At 41.4% G+C, this 17738-nt stretch overlaps 1 protein-coding gene across 4 annotated transcripts; it reads right to left on the reverse strand.

Annotated features, from left to right (window-relative positions):
• Positions 1-186: 186 nt before the first annotated feature.
• On the reverse strand, positions 187-17647 carry LOC310685390 (uncharacterized protein). Of its 4 annotated transcripts, XR_014515186.1 has the most exons (6): positions 17119-17647; positions 15084-15192; positions 10736-10832; positions 9397-9517; positions 4675-4714; positions 1201-1970 (listed from the first exon to the last, which is right to left on the reverse strand). XR_014515186.1 is itself a non-coding variant. In XM_083457678.1 (4 exons), exons 1-4 carry the CDS (start codon positions 16907-16909, stop codon positions 226-228), a joined length of 366 nt encoding a protein of 121 aa, XP_083313804.1. In that variant the 5' UTR covers positions 16910-17647; the 3' UTR covers positions 187-225. The 4 variants fall into 4 exon arrangements, 2 of the variants coding, with proteins under 2 accessions (XP_083313804.1, XP_083313805.1); XM_083457678.1 differs by lacking the exons at positions 1201-1970; positions 9397-9517; positions 10736-10832 and adding an exon at positions 187-314 and having other exon boundaries at positions 16782-17647; XM_083457679.1 differs by lacking the exons at positions 9397-9517; positions 10736-10832 and having other exon boundaries at positions 16782-17647.
• Between the last annotated feature and the right edge of the window lie 91 nt (positions 17648-17738).

Below are 17738 nucleotides of genomic sequence, written 5' to 3' on the forward strand. Positions count from 1 at the left end.
GCTAATCCCTTAAGCCTTTAATAGCCGCTAATAGCCGCTAAACCGCTAATAGCGCTAATCCGCTAATGGGCTTGCTTCGCAAGACGAAAAAACCGCTAGACGAAGACACTCATGGAACGGATTCTTTTCGTCTTGCGAGGCACCACTGTATACTATTACAATAAGCTAATAGTGTGGACTTCCATCACAAGAATGCTGCTGTAGCTCATTCAAATAGGTCATTCCTCACGTGATCAACAAAAAACATACCTGTAGGACAGATTTTCCACCTATGACTTCAAGTAGTCTTACTATAAGCTCAGGGACATTGTTAGCTAAAAATGCACATACATTAAAAAATGCATATGTGAGTTTTACATGTAAGATTTACAAGGAAGATTACAATGCCTGTCCAATCACTTCTTTGTCAAAGAATACTCACTATAAGCACATCTTAAACCCTAGCAAATTTAATTGCTCAAAGATATTGGTTGGCCAACTAACTACAAACAAAATAATATCACATGCATATTACTTAAATAATATTTTTATAATGGCATTTAGAATTTAAAACCATTAATGACTTGATATTTGTGGTTGTTATTTTAAAGGTTTTATGGATGTATGGAGTGGATGTGGCTTCAAGTAAATATTTAGGTACATTGGTCAAACTGAATATTTAACATTTATGTATACTATCTGTGCAGTTTAGGATTAGACGATTAGACGATTCATGCTTGTTTGCTACTTTGGTTATTGGATATGTAGATGTGATAATTAAAAAATAAAAAAATAAAAACTCAAATGTTGTGATGCTGTGCAAATTCTTTGCTTGCCTAGCAGTATTTGGGTGTGATTTTTCAGCCTTCCTTATAACTATTTCTTTTTCCTCAAGTATCCAGTGTATGTCTGTGCTTGTGTGTTCACTTACACTTACAATGCCTGCATTACAGACAACCACAATTGTGTACATCAGCTGGTGTGGTTTTGTGGTTAGAGTATTAGCGTGTCAGACCAGGATTCAAATCCCCCCTCAACTATGAAGCTCACTGGGTGACTTTGTACCAGCCACTGCCTCTCAGCTTAATCTACTTTGCAGGGTTGTTGTGCGGATGAAATGAGGAGGGGGAAAACCATGTACACCACCTTGAGCTCCTTGGAGAAAAAAGTGTGATGTAAATGCCATCAATCAATCAGATAAGTAAGCTCTTGATGCTGCAACAAATCAGCCTTTCAGATGCTAAAGCATTCTTGTATTCTTTCATCCACATTCAATTCTCTTGAGTGTGTACTCTGAGACTCTTGGGCTGTAATCATGTGCATACCTATCCTAGATTTAGGCTGCCATCTTATGCACACACCTGGTACTCAGGGAACGAGTCCGATTGTGTATAGTGGAAATTACTTCTGAGTAAACACGCTGAGGACTGTAAGTCTTGTAGAACTTGATGGGATTTAACCGCCAGATTCATGTGTATATGACTGGACTCTTGGACTCCCCTTTGCTGGCAGGAAATTAAAAGGCCAGGGAAGGGAATAGGATGGAAATCAAATTATTCTTTATAATACAGGGCTAGGCTTGTCTAGCCTTCTGCAGTTCATATATGCCTCTTGGCATAATCAAATAGTAAAGGTTATGTTACTCTTCTGCTTGGAATCAGCCTGTCAGAGAAGCCCTAACATCACTCATTAGAAGGGACAGTGCGTGACCTAGTGCTAAGGTTAATGCTAATAATATGTTCTACTGGAGCCATGACTATAGTCTCTCATTACTATCTTTGGCTGATTTTTATTTTTATTTTTTTGTCTTTGTCAACATAGGCATTCTAATTGCTAAACAGATTCAGCACACTGAGCTACAGTTCCTGAAACACATTCCATCTGCAGCAGCATGCCACGGGTGTGATCCATCTGGAAATGTTCTTGTGGTCCCGTCGAAGGTTTTCAGTCATTATGCCCAGAGATGTGCCTTTAAGCATCTCTCAAGATAGCTGTTAGCGTGAGAGAGAAAATGGAAAGAAGACGCTTTTCACTGAATGGATGTACATTTAGGTCAATGTAATAAACAGTAATGATAAGCAAACAGTGTGATCCTGTGCATGTTTACCCAGAAAACTAATTGCCAAATAAGTTGGCAGCCATAGCCTAAGCCAAGGGTAAAGATAAAGGTAAATGTACCCCTGTACATTTACAAAATATATGATAAAAAACAAATAAAATAAAACCTACATGCAGCAACAGTGACAAAAGGCTTTAGATACCTATTAGGTCCATAAATTACCATATAGCATATATTCAACATACAAAACAGTGACAATTTGTTGTTGACAAAGGACAGCTGGACATATAAAGGGCCCCATTACCTTCAGTAGCTTAGGGCCTCATCAAACCTAAAACCGGCCCTCGTTAGAAAACTAACAATGAGACACCTATAAATCTTTCCATAAGGGAGGTGCCAGAGGAACATTGCACAATTACTCATTGTTACCTTTTGGGAACGTTCTTTGGAGAACAAATGGAGTTGCTGGCATGCAAATGCCTCTCAGGTCCCACCACTGTGTCCCTAACACCTCTTGATGTCATATGTACCCAAGGCCAGAGAAAGATCTAATAGGGTCAATGTAGTATAAGTTTGCCTGTCAGTCTTTACAGAAAGATTGTCAAGCAAGGCCACAAGCGCAGTTTTTAGGATCATACAATGAATGAAATCCATACTGACATGGAAGTCCAGAAAGCTGACAGCAATGTACCTAAGTGGCCCACAGGCTGTCAACTGACCCATTCATTCATTAACTTTTCCCAAGGAGAGAAGGTTGGGGAGGGGCTGAAAGATCACAGAATCTAAATAGTTTTGCATATTGAAGAAACCTGTAAGAGCACTTGGGTAAATGTTACTGTATAGCCTACAGAACATTGCAGAGCAGGCATTTTCTCCCATTGACTTAGCCAAGAAATATTTTCAAAAATGCATATCCAATGTGCATACAAATGTATATACAGAGGTACCTCGGGTTAAGAACTTCATTCGTTCCGGAGGTCCGTTCTGAACCTGAAACTGTTCTTAACCTGAGGTACCACTTTAGCTAATAGGGCCTCCCGCTGCAGCACCGCCGCACAATTTCTGTTGTCATCCTGAAGCAAAGTTCTTAACCCGAGGTACTATTTCTGGGTTAGTGGAGTCTGTAACCTGAAGCGTCTGTAACCTGAGGTACCAGTGTATTGGCGATAATAACGTACAAAAATGCATTATGTTAAGGAAAGAATGCTTTGCAAAAGTATTAGAAGAACTGTGCACTGAGATGCTGGTGGGTTTCCATGAGGACTTCTTCAAAAATTGCAGATTGATGTGGAAATTGGGAAGGACTGGACTTAAGACCAGAAGAAAATGAGAAACGAGAAGAAACAGAACTTGATGGATTTGCCTATTCCAAGTCAGGAGGATGGCTCTGCAACACAGCGCTATTGCACCAGCCATTCCTTGTTTTCTGACCAACCAATCAGACTACATAGAAGTTCCTAGACCATATCCAGGATGTTCAAAAGAATAATAAAAACGAGGGTCAACATCCAATAAGCGATTCATTTTAACATTCCCTTGAGGACATTCATTACCACGCCTTGCCATTATATGCTCCCAAACTAAGTTCTGTCTAGAGACTATTCTTGGCTTTACCTTATTTTGGTTAATGCATGCCCCAAGGAAGGTCTGTTCCCTTCCCTTAACCTGAGCATGTGCCTTCCACCGGAATAAGCAGAATCTCCTCCCTTATTTTATCAATTATTTGCGACCTTTTCCCAGTTGAAAAAAGGTCATTGACGTAGCGGGCAGGTTTCACTTGCTTTGGTGACTGGAATGAGAAGGAGAAACAAACAAACAGATGAAAAGTCCCAGCCGATCCCCGCCCCCACTTTCTACCTTGTTAGAAGTGACATCACTGTACATTAAAGACCTCATATCTCCGTTCATATTAAAATGCCTGTCACTTCTCTTGCTCCAGGGCTGTAAATCTGCCACAGTGGCCTGTGCTTGGGGAGCTTTCATTATGGAAATAGGAAGATAAGGACTCCACTCCTATGTTACATAGGATGCACAGCTGCAAGGAGGTTACTTTAAAATTATATGTTTGCATTTTCTTAACTCTTCTATTATCTGTTAGGGCAATTTTTCAGGAGATATCTCTAAATGTAGAAAACTCTCTCTCTCTGTGTGTAGTTTTTCTTTTTTAAAAAAACTTTGTTTAAGAGCCAGAGGAATAAAGCATGAATATACAGGGCAGTAAAATGTATTAGTGCATACATTTTTAACTTGCTCATGCAGTAAATCATTAGCCTTTCCCATTGACTTTAGGCCGCCAGCCTCAAAAGAAATGACATACAATAATTTAACCTGTTTTCCCCACTCTCTTTTCATATTTAAATCACACGTAAAACCAAACCAAAAAACCTGTGTGGCCTCTAGGAAATGGCTATAACAATATTCAACCATTATACATGCTATAAAGGAATCTGATAGCAAAATTCCTTCTGAGCAGTAATAAAAATATAAATAATGTATCAGTTTCTGTCTCATGGCATTGTCAGGCTTCTAGTAAAGCTCACCTGCTTTTGTGCTTTCAATAAACTGATTGGGAATGACTTTACAAAAGCAAAATGAAACATAAAAGATTCAAAGCCCTGCCTGAGCTGTTGACTCACCTTTTAGCAATTCAGTTACGTCAGCCTCAGTTCCCGAACTCTAAAATGGGAATAAAAGTTACTGACTTTAATAATAATAATAATAATAATAATAATAATAATAATAATAATAATACCCTGCCCCCTTTTGGCTGAGTTTCCCCAGCCACTCTGGGCAGCTTCCAGCAATATACATATATATAAAATAAGATGTCAGCTAAAAACTTCCCTGAACAGGGCTGCCTTCAAATGTTTCCTAAAAGTTGTGTAATTCTTTTTCTCCCTGACATCTGATGGGAGGGCATGACTTTCTAAGGTTGGTATGGAAAAAATACTGAAACCCATCTGTACTTAGATTTTTTTTGTTTTGTTTTAAGGACAATACATAGTCCTAGGTAATAATTAAGGACATGATTCAATCAGATTAATCACTTTTTGTTACACTGACTTTAATGCAATAAGTTCAAGTCAATTGAATTTAATGTAATTTTAAAGTGTCTAATTGTGCAGTCCTTACTCTCCAGCGTTGTAATGTGTGTTAAGGGCACACACTCACATATCTTTTCAGCAATTAACCTGCAACAACAAAAAGTATGTGTGGAGGTTCCCACATCTGCATCATTCTCCCACAGCCTCAAGTCCTCAGATGCTATTGAACTACAACTCCCATAATCCCCAGCTAAGGATGGAAGAGAAATTTATTCAGTCTTCATTTTAAAGTCAATTGACCTCATTTGCTGATCCTGGACCTATATGCAGATCGGAATAAAGCTGTCAATCAGATTATGCTCTTTGACTTTCATGATGCACTTTCAGTTCAAGAAATGCACGCAAAAATGCATATTTTATGAGGAATGTTTTATAGATATTTATTTGCAAGTGTACTTCTAAACTGCCTATTCATTGTAAAAAAAAAAGAAAGAAAGAAAGCATGGTGGTGTGCAATAAAATCATTAAAACACCATAAAATTATCGAACTGTAATGTGCAGAACAAATGACCAGCTCTGAATCAAATTAATTCTTTAGAAATGCTTGGCGAAACAGAAACATTTTCAGCAGGCAGGAAAACATCACAATCTGGGGAAGGGCATAGCTCAGTGGTAGAGCATTTTCCCTGTATGCAGGAAGTCCCAAGTTTCATCTTCAACATCTAGGACTGAGAGAGACTCCTGCATAAAACCCTGGAGAGTCACTGCCAATCAGTGTAGACAATACTGAGCTAGATGGACCAATGGCATAACTCACTATAAGACAGTTTCGTATGTTCTAGAATTCTGGGTGCTTGCCTAATTTCAGTGGCAACAGTGTTCCAAAGTACGGGTGCCACACTGCTCTAAAAGCCATAGTTTGTGTAGAAACTAATTGAATATGTGGCAACCGTGGAACAGTACAAATATGTGTTCATTGGGGATGGGGGGGGGGAATGCATTGACCAAACTCTGTATTTTGGGAAAGAATATGCATAAAGTGTTGACCACCTTGAGCTGCTTTGGGAGGAAGGGCGGGATAAATAAATAAATACATGTACAGTTTTAAATGTGAATTTTCCGTGCATCTTTTCATTTGTTTAGTCTGCCAAATAATAATAATTAAAAAAATGGAGGGATGAAACAGACCTATAACTTATACAAACACAGGAAAGAGATAGGAAGAGTCCTCTATCCTTATCCTCAGCCAGTATTGGCCAATGGTGAGGGGTGCTGGGGTCAGTTTACTTGTGTTAAGTGGTTTAGAGTTACTTCCATGAATAAAGTGACTTACTTGCTTGACTGATTGTAATATTGATAACCCACTCTTCACCAGCAAGCTATCCTAAGGGACAACAATAACTATACATGGTAAATACACCATAAAACCAATCCATCAAAAACTTTAGCATCCAAGCAATATCTAAGGACTAGGGCTTTTTTTCAACCTGGAACTCACTGGAATTCAGTGGTGCCACCTCTCTGGTGGGTGCCATTGCCATTATAAGAGAACAAGGGAGGCATCCATGGTGAGTTCCGGCACCTCTTTTTCAAGAAAAATAACACTGTCCCTTCAGATATTGCTGGGGAATCATTGGACTCCCAAGTCCTATTTCAACATTCTAACCACTATATCACAGTGGCTTGCTTGTTGCACAAAAGTTTGAGCATTACATGCATACCAGCCTTTTGTTCAAAGACCTCTTGGTAGCATATTATACTCCCAGACTCCCCAATATTATCTTCACAACTTCCCTGTAAATAACGTTAGGCTGAGGGAAAGTGACTGACCCAAGATTGCCTAGTTAACGTCACAGTTGAGCAGCAGTGTGTAAGGTTCTGGGGGTCTTGAGCTGGAGATTCTTGCAACAGGACCAAGTCACTATACTCCCTGCACTACAGGGGAGATTCCTGTCAACCTGACCTCTGCTGCTCTGCAGCCCTAGCAAGTCTAAATGTCGCCAGCCCACCACTGTCTGACGAGGTTGGTTAGTTAGTTAAGAATTTCTATTGTTTTACTCAATCTAGGGGAGCACCTGCCCCCCCCCGGCTACGCCCATGACAGCCCTAGTCTTTCAAAAGCAGTTAGCAGACTTTTAGCTGTCCTGATCCAGAGTCCAGTGAGTCCTGCATAGAGGATCTGCATAGAGAGATTTAAGTATGCATTTCAGAACATGGAGCAACCAAGCCCTGATATGGGTACCCATGGAAAGATCCATGCATTCATTGGATTTCTCGTCACCAGAAAATAGCTGTGTTTAGCCATTTTTATTATTAATTTTAGAGTATATTTCTTGCCCTCATCCCAAGAGCACATTTGCCTCATTTTACCCTCCAAACCAACTTCTGAAGTGAATTAGACTAAGAATCTATGATTTTCACTAGGACACACCATAAGATTCACATCTGGATAGTAATTTTGTCCAAGAGATTTTGAGCATGATATTACCACATTTGCTTTGAATAGCCTAAGCATAATTGTAGTAATTGTAGACAAAACTAGCTACATTAAAGAGCAATATAAGTAACAGTAAACATTGCATTTTTCATAAGCCAAGTCTAAACTAAAGCAAAGAATGAAAATAAACATTTTCAACAAAAGGGGGAGAATGGTATCTACAATGAACTTTTGTTTCAAAAACCTGATTTGTTGCTAGGGTTAGCTCTTCTACATGACAAAATCAATTCTACTTTGATGAAATTAAAAGCAGAAGGGAAAACAATGTGCAGTTTATAAGACAGTCTAAGCTGATGTTTGTGCAGAGAATCAATGTTTTTTGGGTAAAGGCTAATTTAATAATATATTAGATTCAGTAATTGGAAACATGGATGGAGAATAACCATTTCTGGTTATAGGCTGCTTGTCTGACAATGATACAGCTTTAATTCAAGACCTTGAAATTGACACACCCTGAAATTGATCCATATAGTTAAAAATTTATAATAAAACTGGAAAATTGTCCAGTGATGTAATCACACCCCCCCTCCCAAAGGCTAACATGAAATACAGCTTCTCTATATTAGATATGGGCTTGAAACCAAACAATTGCCAGGATTTGGCAAGAGTGATGCAAAAGCAGAAACCAATTTTCATTCCAGACTAGACTACCCCCTGCTAGAAATATCAAACAAGGATGAGTAAGAACTGTGTATCCAACACTTTCACATGGCACATCTGTATTGAAGAGACACTGCCAAACAAATAATAAGGATGGACATCTCTGGCAGCACTAATAATCTGTGGTGGGGTCAAAGAAACAAGACTGGAGACTGGACTGAGTCCTTTTCTTGCTTCCCCATTCCCCATATATGTGCTTACAGCTTCAAACAACCTTGTCCCATCCTTCCTCATTGGTGATCCTTGGGTGGGATCCTTTGCCAACATCTTAGGACTGGGACCAGTGTCTTCAACTCCAGCGCACACTGTAAAAGAGCCAATATGAGTTGGGCGTGTGAATACTCACACACTATTAGACAACTCAAATGGTGTGGCAAACAGCAGCATATCATGCTAGCTGTTGAGTCTTTGGAGTGCTGGAAGAGGGGTAGCCAACGTAATGTCTTCTAAATGTTGTTGGACTACAACTCTCACTGTTCCTAAACATTGGACATGTTGGCTGGGGTTGATGGGATTTGTAGTCCAACAGCATCTGGAAGGCATCACACTGCCCCCCCCCCCCCCGTTTTACATACATCCTGATATCACATTGTGGCCATAGTTGGTCTGTTTCAGAACTTGCCAAAGCCCATGCCTGGCTCTATAAAGTTCACACCTGCCACCCACTTGTTCAGTTTCTTAAGACCTTGCTTGTTTTCAGCAATACTTTTCTAGTCATGGCCAATAATTGTGATTCGTAAGATCAGCTAGTCCTGCTGAAAGTTGTAGGAATTGCTGACAACATACTAGGACACTAGCCTAAAAGCTCCTCAATAGATTGATAGGTTAGGAAACTGCAGCAAAAACCTGCTTGTCAATTATCAGCATATATTAAGTTTACTGAACCAGTCAAATCTCCAGCACATGAGATTTCTAGCTTAGTTCTCTCTCCCTTCTGCACTGGCAGAACGAGTCCACTCGAGACCCCTGTCTGAGCATACGGACCCTTTCCTATCACTACAGTGATTTTGGCTTGCGGTTGAGGATGCTTTCGTTGTTTGCCTTTGGGTTGTGAATACTGAAGTGCAATCTTTCCCCTAATTCTGAAAATTTGTCATGAACCAGAGCCCTATGTTTGTTTGTGGAAGCACTGTGCAATGGTACACAGTGGGGAATACCTGTATCCACTTATGGAGGGAGATAAGTCTGTCTTGGGTTGGTGTCATCACTGGCTCGAGGCTGGGGTGGTAATTGCTGTCAGATGAAGAAGAGAAGGGGGAGCCCATTGTGGGGAACAGGCTAAGAAGGAGGAAGCAGAAAGATGTTCTTACTTGCTGCCCTTCAGTAATGTTATACTTCCCCTAGAGACATGGCCTCCCCAATGAATCCTGGGAAAAGTAGTTTGTTACGGCTGCTGGGAATTGCAAACTGAATTTCTCAGGATTCTTTGAGAGAGGCAATGTGCCTTACATATGTGTTTAATGTATGGTGTGGAGGTGACCAAATTCTGAAGTCTTTTACAGTCTACTGTCTTCACAACAGCCCTGTGAAGTAGATCACAACACAATTTTAGCAGAACGATAAAAAGATCAGTACTAACACCTTCAAGACTAACAAATTTATTATGACACAAGATTACTTGGGCGTTAAAGCTCGCTTCATCAGATTGCATCATTTTTTGGTAATCCATGAAAATTTGTGTAATGATACATTTACTTTTAATGTGCTTTAAAGCTGTGGTGCTTTAAATCCCAAATGTCATTCAATAGACATTTCTATTCATGTCTACTCAACAGCAAGCCCTATTGAGTTCAATGGGGCTTGCTCCCAGGTAAAGGAATGAAGGAACTGCAGCCCTAATTAAATTGATAACTATGGCTAGGGCTTAATAACTGTAAAAACATTATGTTTTTTGTTCTGTTATGCTATCCCAGCCTTTGTAATAGCATGAGCTACAGATAAAACAAATACAACCCTGAAACACATTTTTAATCCTCTGTACAGCTCCCATTGATCTATGAAAAAGGCTTCATTATAAGTAGTTGGGGGGGTGAGAGGACTTCTTATGTTTCATTGTTTTGTACTTCGGTAAAAGGAGAACAAGAGAAAGACTGTCAAATATCACTTTATGTTTTACAGTTGGCCATAAATTTTTAATTGGGTCTTCTGCACAAGGATTCTGAAATTGTTCCTCTTTTAACGCTCCACAGTAGGTAAATGTTCCATTGTCTGGATTTCCATCATTAAGCTCAATTGACAAAGGCCAATGCAACTCTCTTCATTGTAACTTTGTAACCATTTATGTTTGAGGTGAAGATGTTAATATGGAAATTTTGTGAGCTAGGAATGGCTATGAACTCTATCATTCTGATTTATCCCCTTTCAACTAATGCCCACTCTAAAGGAAACTTCCAATAGTTTTATATCTCAAGGCCAGCACCAGAGCAGATGTATGAAATTTGGAATGTTGGACATAAACTTTTATTGCCAAAATTATAAATAATTTCTGCCACTTACAATGTTCACCTTTCAAGTTCATCTTGATTAAAAGACAAGGGCGGCTTCTGTCTGATTCCAATGAATAATAACACTAGGAAAGCTTTGCCATGGTACACTGTAAAGAAATTTACAGAAGCAATGGTACATAGAATCTACCTGATCTGATCTGAATCTGCCTTGCATCTAAATAGGTTAAACACTGAAAAAAGATACCGGGCTGCAACGTTCAAGCCAGTTGCTCAAAAATGCATGTAAGGCTATTTGTGACTGAATCATTTCAATGCTGTGGTCATACTTGTGTAGTGAACATAGATCGGCTTTATTTTCACCTCCAGAGTTTTGAACTGTTTAAACACGGCCATTAATTATGAATTACGTAAACTCTTTGAAGACTGTATCTTTGAGGTCATTTAGATTTTGTCACTCAGGAAATGTAGCATTCTTAGGTTGCCCATTAACAGATGTGATTACATGATCTTCGAGGATATATTAAGATGGAATTCAACCATCTTAGGAGTTTTAATTTTCATCTGCTGTTTCCATCCTACATTTGTTAATAATTAATATCCACTCCTCTTGACTGGTAAGAGAGATAAGGCATACTTGCCTGTTGATCCAATGTTTTCTGAGATACTTCAGATTAATCATTTTAATTCACCTTTGCTGTAGTATTCCAAAGAACTGCAAATGGTCTAGGTCATCCAGTGCTTGCATATACTTCAGTTAAAATTACAGCTATCTACCTATACTTTGCATGTCTCAGACACAGCATCATTTGTGTATTATCTGAATGTTTTGAATGTCTCCTAGCCATTGAGATAAATGTACTTGTACACAACTTTTTGTAAAGTCTGCTACTAGCATGTTTTATCTGCAATCCTATACACACTATTTTGAAGTTAGCCCATTGGCCTGTGCTATAGTTTGTGGGGTGCCTGGACTCCCCTTCTAATTGCTGGACCCCCACTTCTATTCCCTGGGTGCCAGACCCTGAGTTTGGCTTTGCAAAATACAGGCCAAACCAATCCTCCAGTGTTCAGGCCAGCCTGAATGGCCAGGTCGTTAAGCAAACGAAGGCAGGATGTTGACCCATCAAGGAAGTCATCAACAAGGCAAAGACTATCTGGATGCAGGCAGGTGGAGCCCAGCCATGGGCTGAGAGATAGGCAGCAGGAGACAAAAGACAGAGTTGCAGGAGTGAGGGGCAGAACTGGAGTGGGCGAGAATATAAGCCGAAGGAGAGTTTGTTGCATTTGGCAAGGAGTTTGCGAGCTGGAGAAAGAGGACTCAGAGCAGCATGGGGCTGGCAGTTTTGGATTAAACGTTGCAGCCACGAGAGAGACAGAACCTACTTTGAGTAGAATGCTTTGAACCCCTACATTGTAAGCTCGGGTGTATATATGTGTAATAAACCATATAACATAAAGACACCACAATCTCCACTGTGCCTCATTTCCAAAGGAAACATGAACCATAGGTAAGTGCCTGTAACCCTGGAATCTTGCACGGCTGTGGAGTTTGGGGTGGTGTATAACAACCTGCACAGAATGTACTTTGAATTAAATATGCATAGGATTGTGCTCTTAAGTGAACTTCGGCAACCCTCCTTTTCATCAAAGGACTATTAAACAGGCTCATTTCACATGCTTCTTACCCTACAGCTAAACCCTTGGCAATGTAGTTGCACCAATGTATTTGGTGTTGGACTTGTAGTGTTTTTAATTTAAGGGAAGCTGACTTCCGGTAGTGCAGGGGTAGGGAACACGTGCCCCTCTAGGTCTTTCTGAACTACAGCTCCTACCAGTCTTGACCACTGGTCATGCTGAGTGGGGCTGATGGGTCTTGGGCGCCTAGCAACTCTGAGGTAGTAGATTATGTGAAAGACCTTAGAGAGCTGCTACAAGCTAAATAATACTGGGCTAAATAATTCTGACCAAACTGTGGGAGGCAGTGGAAGACAGGAGTGCCTGGCGTGCTCTGGTCCATGGGGTCACGAAGAGTCGGACACGACTAAATGACTAAACAACAACAGCTGGTATGACTCAATTCAAGGCAGCTTCCTATGTTCTTATGATGATGCTTACCATGCCTTCCCAAGTTTCAGCATCATAATTTGCCATCTGAATAATACTGGAGAGATTTGTTCCCTTTGCTGCACACATCATGCAGAAATTCACAGGAAATATACCTCTCAAGTAGCAGTAACTGTAGCAGGAAGATGAAGAGCAAATGAGTTGAGCTTCATTATACAGGTGCTAATGGAAGCTTTCCCATTGTTTTTAGTTGTTCAGGCTTTAGATGGAATTGTTGAGAGGAAGCATGCAGAGTGAAGATACAGTTCACAATGTGATATTCCCTTGCCCTTTCCAGTGCTAAACATTCAACCACACCAGAAAGGATATCTGTTATTTACAAATGTCAACACTAAAAGCACCATCGCAAATATTGCCAAATAGTGTTTTTGAAAAAAACAAAAACAGAGCCTTGCTTTCCAAAGGAAAGGCTGAATGAATTTGGATTACAATCCCTCCAATGAAAGTTCGAGGATGCTATGGGGATGAATGTATTGTTACCCTGCCTTTTCTGTGAATGACTCCTGTGGTCAAGGGCAAGCTTTTTATATACCGTATACATCAAAGCACTTATCAAATATAAGCCTGGTGATATCTAACCTGGTGATATCTTCAATTTAAGTACTACCCACTAGCAAGAAAGTGTATTCTACGTAAGAGAGAACGTGCTGGAGACATATTCATACTGGCCTGGCACTGGCAGGCAAGCTTTGTTAGGACTATGACAGGAAGGCATTAACATCTCCTGCTATCTATTCCACTGTCTTCATGAGAAGTGCAAGCCAAAGGAATTTGTGTAGCTGAAAATATGTTTCATCCACCTTTTCCAAAATAGGCTTTGGAAAAGATTATGGAACCCAAGGAATATTTCTCATGCATTTTTTTCATGATTTTTATTATTAATAATGAAACATACGGTACAGAATGTACAATTCAAAAAATGAGCTGAGCCAAACTGAAACTGTGCAGGAATAATTAAATTACCCCAGCAAAAATAAAACTTTAAGTACTGCCGTGTTCATGGGATAATGGTAGAGCTTTCACAACTGACCTGGGTTACCTGTTAAACCTATGGGAAACAAAGAACGTATTTTGCATGCCCTTCTACTTGTACTATCTAGAGCAGGGCTCACAGACATGGCACCTTCTAGTACACAAAAAACAAATATGTCTTCTCTGGCACCCAGAGGGTCCTCTTCTCAGCTGAAATGAGGCTTGAAAGATACATTCTACTATAGTGAGTAGAAAAGGTGTGCTTGGCTGTGGTGGTGGAGGTGTATATGTCTGTGTGTGTGTGTGTGTGTGTGTGTGTGCGGGCGCGCGGTGCCCACAATTTCTCTGGATGGCTAATTTACCCATAGGTCCAAAAAGGCCAATCCAGAGGATTGGTGCAGGTTTGCATGGATACCCTTTGGCTAGCAAAGAGTGGATGAGCTGACCCAGCTTATCAGAACACCCCTATCTCCCAACATGCCCTAAGCAGACATGCCATTCGTCTTTTTGTACTACATAATTCAATTTATGAAGAAACTTTGCTGAAATTTCCGGGAAATTTGGGGAAGGGTCATAGCTCAATAGGAGAGTACCTGCCTTGCAAGCAGAAAGTCCCAGATTCAATCTCTTAACATCTCTAGGTAGGCTGGCAATAAAAGGTTAAAGGACCCTTGGACAGTTAAGTTCAGTCAAAGGTGACTATGGGGTTGCAGCGCTCAGTTCGCTTCAGGCCGAGGGAGCCAGCGTTTGTCCACAGACAGCTTTCCGGGTCATGTGGCCAGCATGACTAAACTGCTTCTGGCACAACGGAACACCATGACAGAAACCAAAGCACACGGAAACGCCGTTTACCTTCCTGCCACAGCGGTACCTATTTATCTACTCACCTAGTATGCTTTCGAACTGCTAGGTTGGCAGAAGCTGGGACAGAGCAATGGGAGCTCACCCTGTCGTGCAGATTTGAACCGCTGACCTTCCTATCGGCAAGCCCAAGGGGCTCAGTGGTTTAGGCCACAGCGCCACCCGGTCCCCTAGGGCTGGGAATACCGCCAGCCTGGTCAGCTGCTTCCAGTCAGTGTAGGGAATACTGAGCTTGATGGAGTTGGGATCTAACTCAGTATAAAGTAGCATTCTATGTCCCTAAATAAACTGAAGTTGTGCAGAAGTTGTGGTTTTATGCAAGATACCTTCCCAGCTGCTAATGCCTTGTTTTTGAAGACCAATTTTCTTTGAAAACCATTTAAACAATACAAAAACCATTGTCTCTGCTTCCTCTTCTGGCCAGACATAAAACTGCTCACCTCTTTTGAGTGTTTACTCTTGTCTCCCCTTGACATCTGTCCTCTGGAGAGCATAGCTACAGCCATCCCAGCACTCAAAGTGTACTTCCTGCTTTGCTTGGCAGAGGAACTAAACAAAATTAATGGAAATCGCGTACTAAACAAGAAATATTTTCAGTTCATGCATCAAGAGGCAGCAGTTATGTAATGGAGAACAAAGGGTATGCAGATAAGGAGCGTTAAGAACTAGTTCCCTGCCCTAACTTCCCTCTGCTTCTGTGGGTAATGTGTTGCTGAGCTGGCTACCTCTCATTTCCCTCACCTGGTCCCTTCCACATAACATTTGCCAAGATGCTGCCATTTAAATCAAGATTGGCCAAGGAAGTCATATGAGAAAAACACATTTGTGTATTCCTGTAAAATATGCAATATGATGGGTTAGCGGGTATTCAAGACTGGTTTTGACACTACAGGTATTTTATTTTTCATCCAAGAGCCAAAACCTTAAAATTGGAATGTAAAATATGTCACATGAAACCTTACAGCTTATAGAGTCTAGGCAGCTGTCTTCTGGCTTGAAAATCATCAAAATATATTTTTGGCTCCTTCCCTTAATATATAGGAGTCCTCAATCTATGTTTTTAAAACTTCAACCAGGTTGTAATAAAAAGAAAAGCAGACTAGATATTTTTCCAGGAGAGTTGTGTGAATTAGGAACATAGGAAGGGGAAGCTGCCGTATACTGAGCCAGATCATTGGTCAGCTTAGCTCAGTATTGTCTACACTGACTGGCAGAGGCTCTCCAGGATTTCAGTCAGGGCTCTCTCTCTCAGCCTTACCTGGAGATGCTAGGGGTTGAACCCGGGACTTTCAATGCTCTACCCACCCATATCTCCATGTGCCTTATGTGCACGTTCTCATTTCTCTAGCTCCAGCACATAATGGGAGCTGACAGTCTCAGGGTCCCATCAAACAAGTGACACACCTGTTGAGAGTTCAAACTAAGCAGTGGGGGGAGGTTCTGACAATTCTTTGAAAAGCAATAGGCAAAGTCACTCCTGAGCATCTTCTGCAACATTTTTTAAACTGTGCTGTTTTCTACTCCTGGGTCCGCCAAGAGCCACTAGATTCTGCAGCTGAATTGGCCCTCTCTGGACTCCACCTCCAGACCTTAGCCAGTACCAGAATCCATTAATTTCAGGAGACTGCAACTCTAGTTGCAATTCACAAGCTGTACATGCTGCTTCCTGAGCAATAGGCTGTAGTCTCAAGTGCACTTAGTATGGAAGATGCTCCACTGAATACAGCAGGGCTTACTTCCGATGCTGCTTAACGCTATATATTTAAAGAAGATTCAAGCCACATTTAACCCCTCAAATAATTCTAAGCACTGTAGTTTAAGGGTGCCGGGAACTGCAACTCTTCTTACAATTCTACAGTTCCCAGGGTTCGTGCGGGGTGCGCTTTGAATGTGCTTTAAAGTTATGTATATGCAGCCTGAGTAAACATGCACATGTCAAACCCAGTGGGGCATTTTTGAGTGACGTGTTTAGGCACAAGCCAATAACAGGGATTTCTGAACAGCTGACCCTAGCGGCAGGGCTGGCTCAAGACATTTTGTTGCCTGAGGCAAAGAACAAGGCAGCACCTCTATTAGACAGAGGGCCAATTGGAATGGCAGTTGAATCTTATTGATGGTGGATGAGGCCAAAAGCTTACCTAGTCCCTGTAGTGTAGGGGTGGGGGTGGCGAGCTGACCCGGGCGCAGGGGGGCTGTAGGTCGGCATGGTGGCTGCTGGGCATTGGGGGCTGGACTGCTGGGCAGCAGAGGAGATGCAGAGTGGCATGGCAGTTGCTGGGTGCCTGGGCCACTGCAGGTGGGTGGAGCCACTGCCTGTCCCTCAAAACACCAGCTATGTAAGTTTTGGCTGTTTATCCTAATAAAGCTCAACAATTGTGGCAGCTCACCTAAAAAAACAACCTCATGTTGTACTCACAGTGGCCAATCATATGCTTATAGGAAGCCCACAAACATGTTTCCCAATACAGTACTTACAATGGGCTAGTGTTGTCCACCAATGAGGTCACCAGAGGGCACTGGAGAGGCCACCCCGATGCCTTGCCAGCACCTGCTCTTGAGGCAGTTGCTGCACTCTGCCTAATGATAGGGGGGGGGGCAAATTCTATGCAGAGGGGCCAAATTCTGCCTGGAGAAAGCACTTGCGCATCCCACGCAGTTGCAACATGTTTTCTGGCAACTCCGAAGAAGGCGTTTTCTTACAGGGGACTCTTCCAAGGATTGCTATTTCAATTATTTCTTTATTAAGGCAGTCGCGTTGGGCAAAAGTTTCCTGCATTTGCAAGGGGTTGGACTAGATGACCCTCGTGACCCCTTCCAACTTTACAGTTTTATAATTATAATACTTGGGAGCGGCAGCAACAACGTCCTGATTTGAAAACAAAGGCACAGCTCGCTTCTTATCGCTGCACGCGCGTATTTATTTCACTACAACAAAAGCTTATGAACTCCTCCCTCGCGGCTTCTCCTGCCTATACCGTTAGCTGGGCGGGACTCTCTCAAAGGGAGCACTATAGCCCGATCCCCTGCGCGCGTCGCCTTTCCTCGGAAATAAACCCGATTTAAGTCCAACGGGACTCCTTCTCTCTAGCCTTAAG

The sequence above is a fragment of the Podarcis tiliguerta genome (assembly GCF_965153285.1).
Source record: "Podarcis tiliguerta genome assembly, chromosome: 9".
In the NCBI taxonomy this organism is placed as follows: domain Eukaryota; kingdom Metazoa; phylum Chordata; class Lepidosauria; order Squamata; family Lacertidae; genus Podarcis; species Podarcis tiliguerta.

What these genes read in the sequence shown, in the direction of transcription:
- LOC310685390 (XM_083457678.1), bottom strand. Translation starts at nt 16,909, where the DNA reads ATGCCACTCTGCATCTCCTCTGCTGCCCAGCAGTCCAGCCCCCAATGC. An exon ending in CCCTACACTACAGGGACTAG is followed by an intron (nt 15,193 to 16,781) that starts GTAAGCTTTTGG and finishes AATTTTGTTTAG; the next exon opens with TTCCTCTGCCAAGCAAAGCA. An exon ending in CGTAACTGAATTGCTAAAAG is followed by an intron (nt 315 to 4,674) that starts GTGAGTCAACAG and finishes GTGCATTTTTAG; the next exon opens with CTAACAATGTCCCTGAGCTT.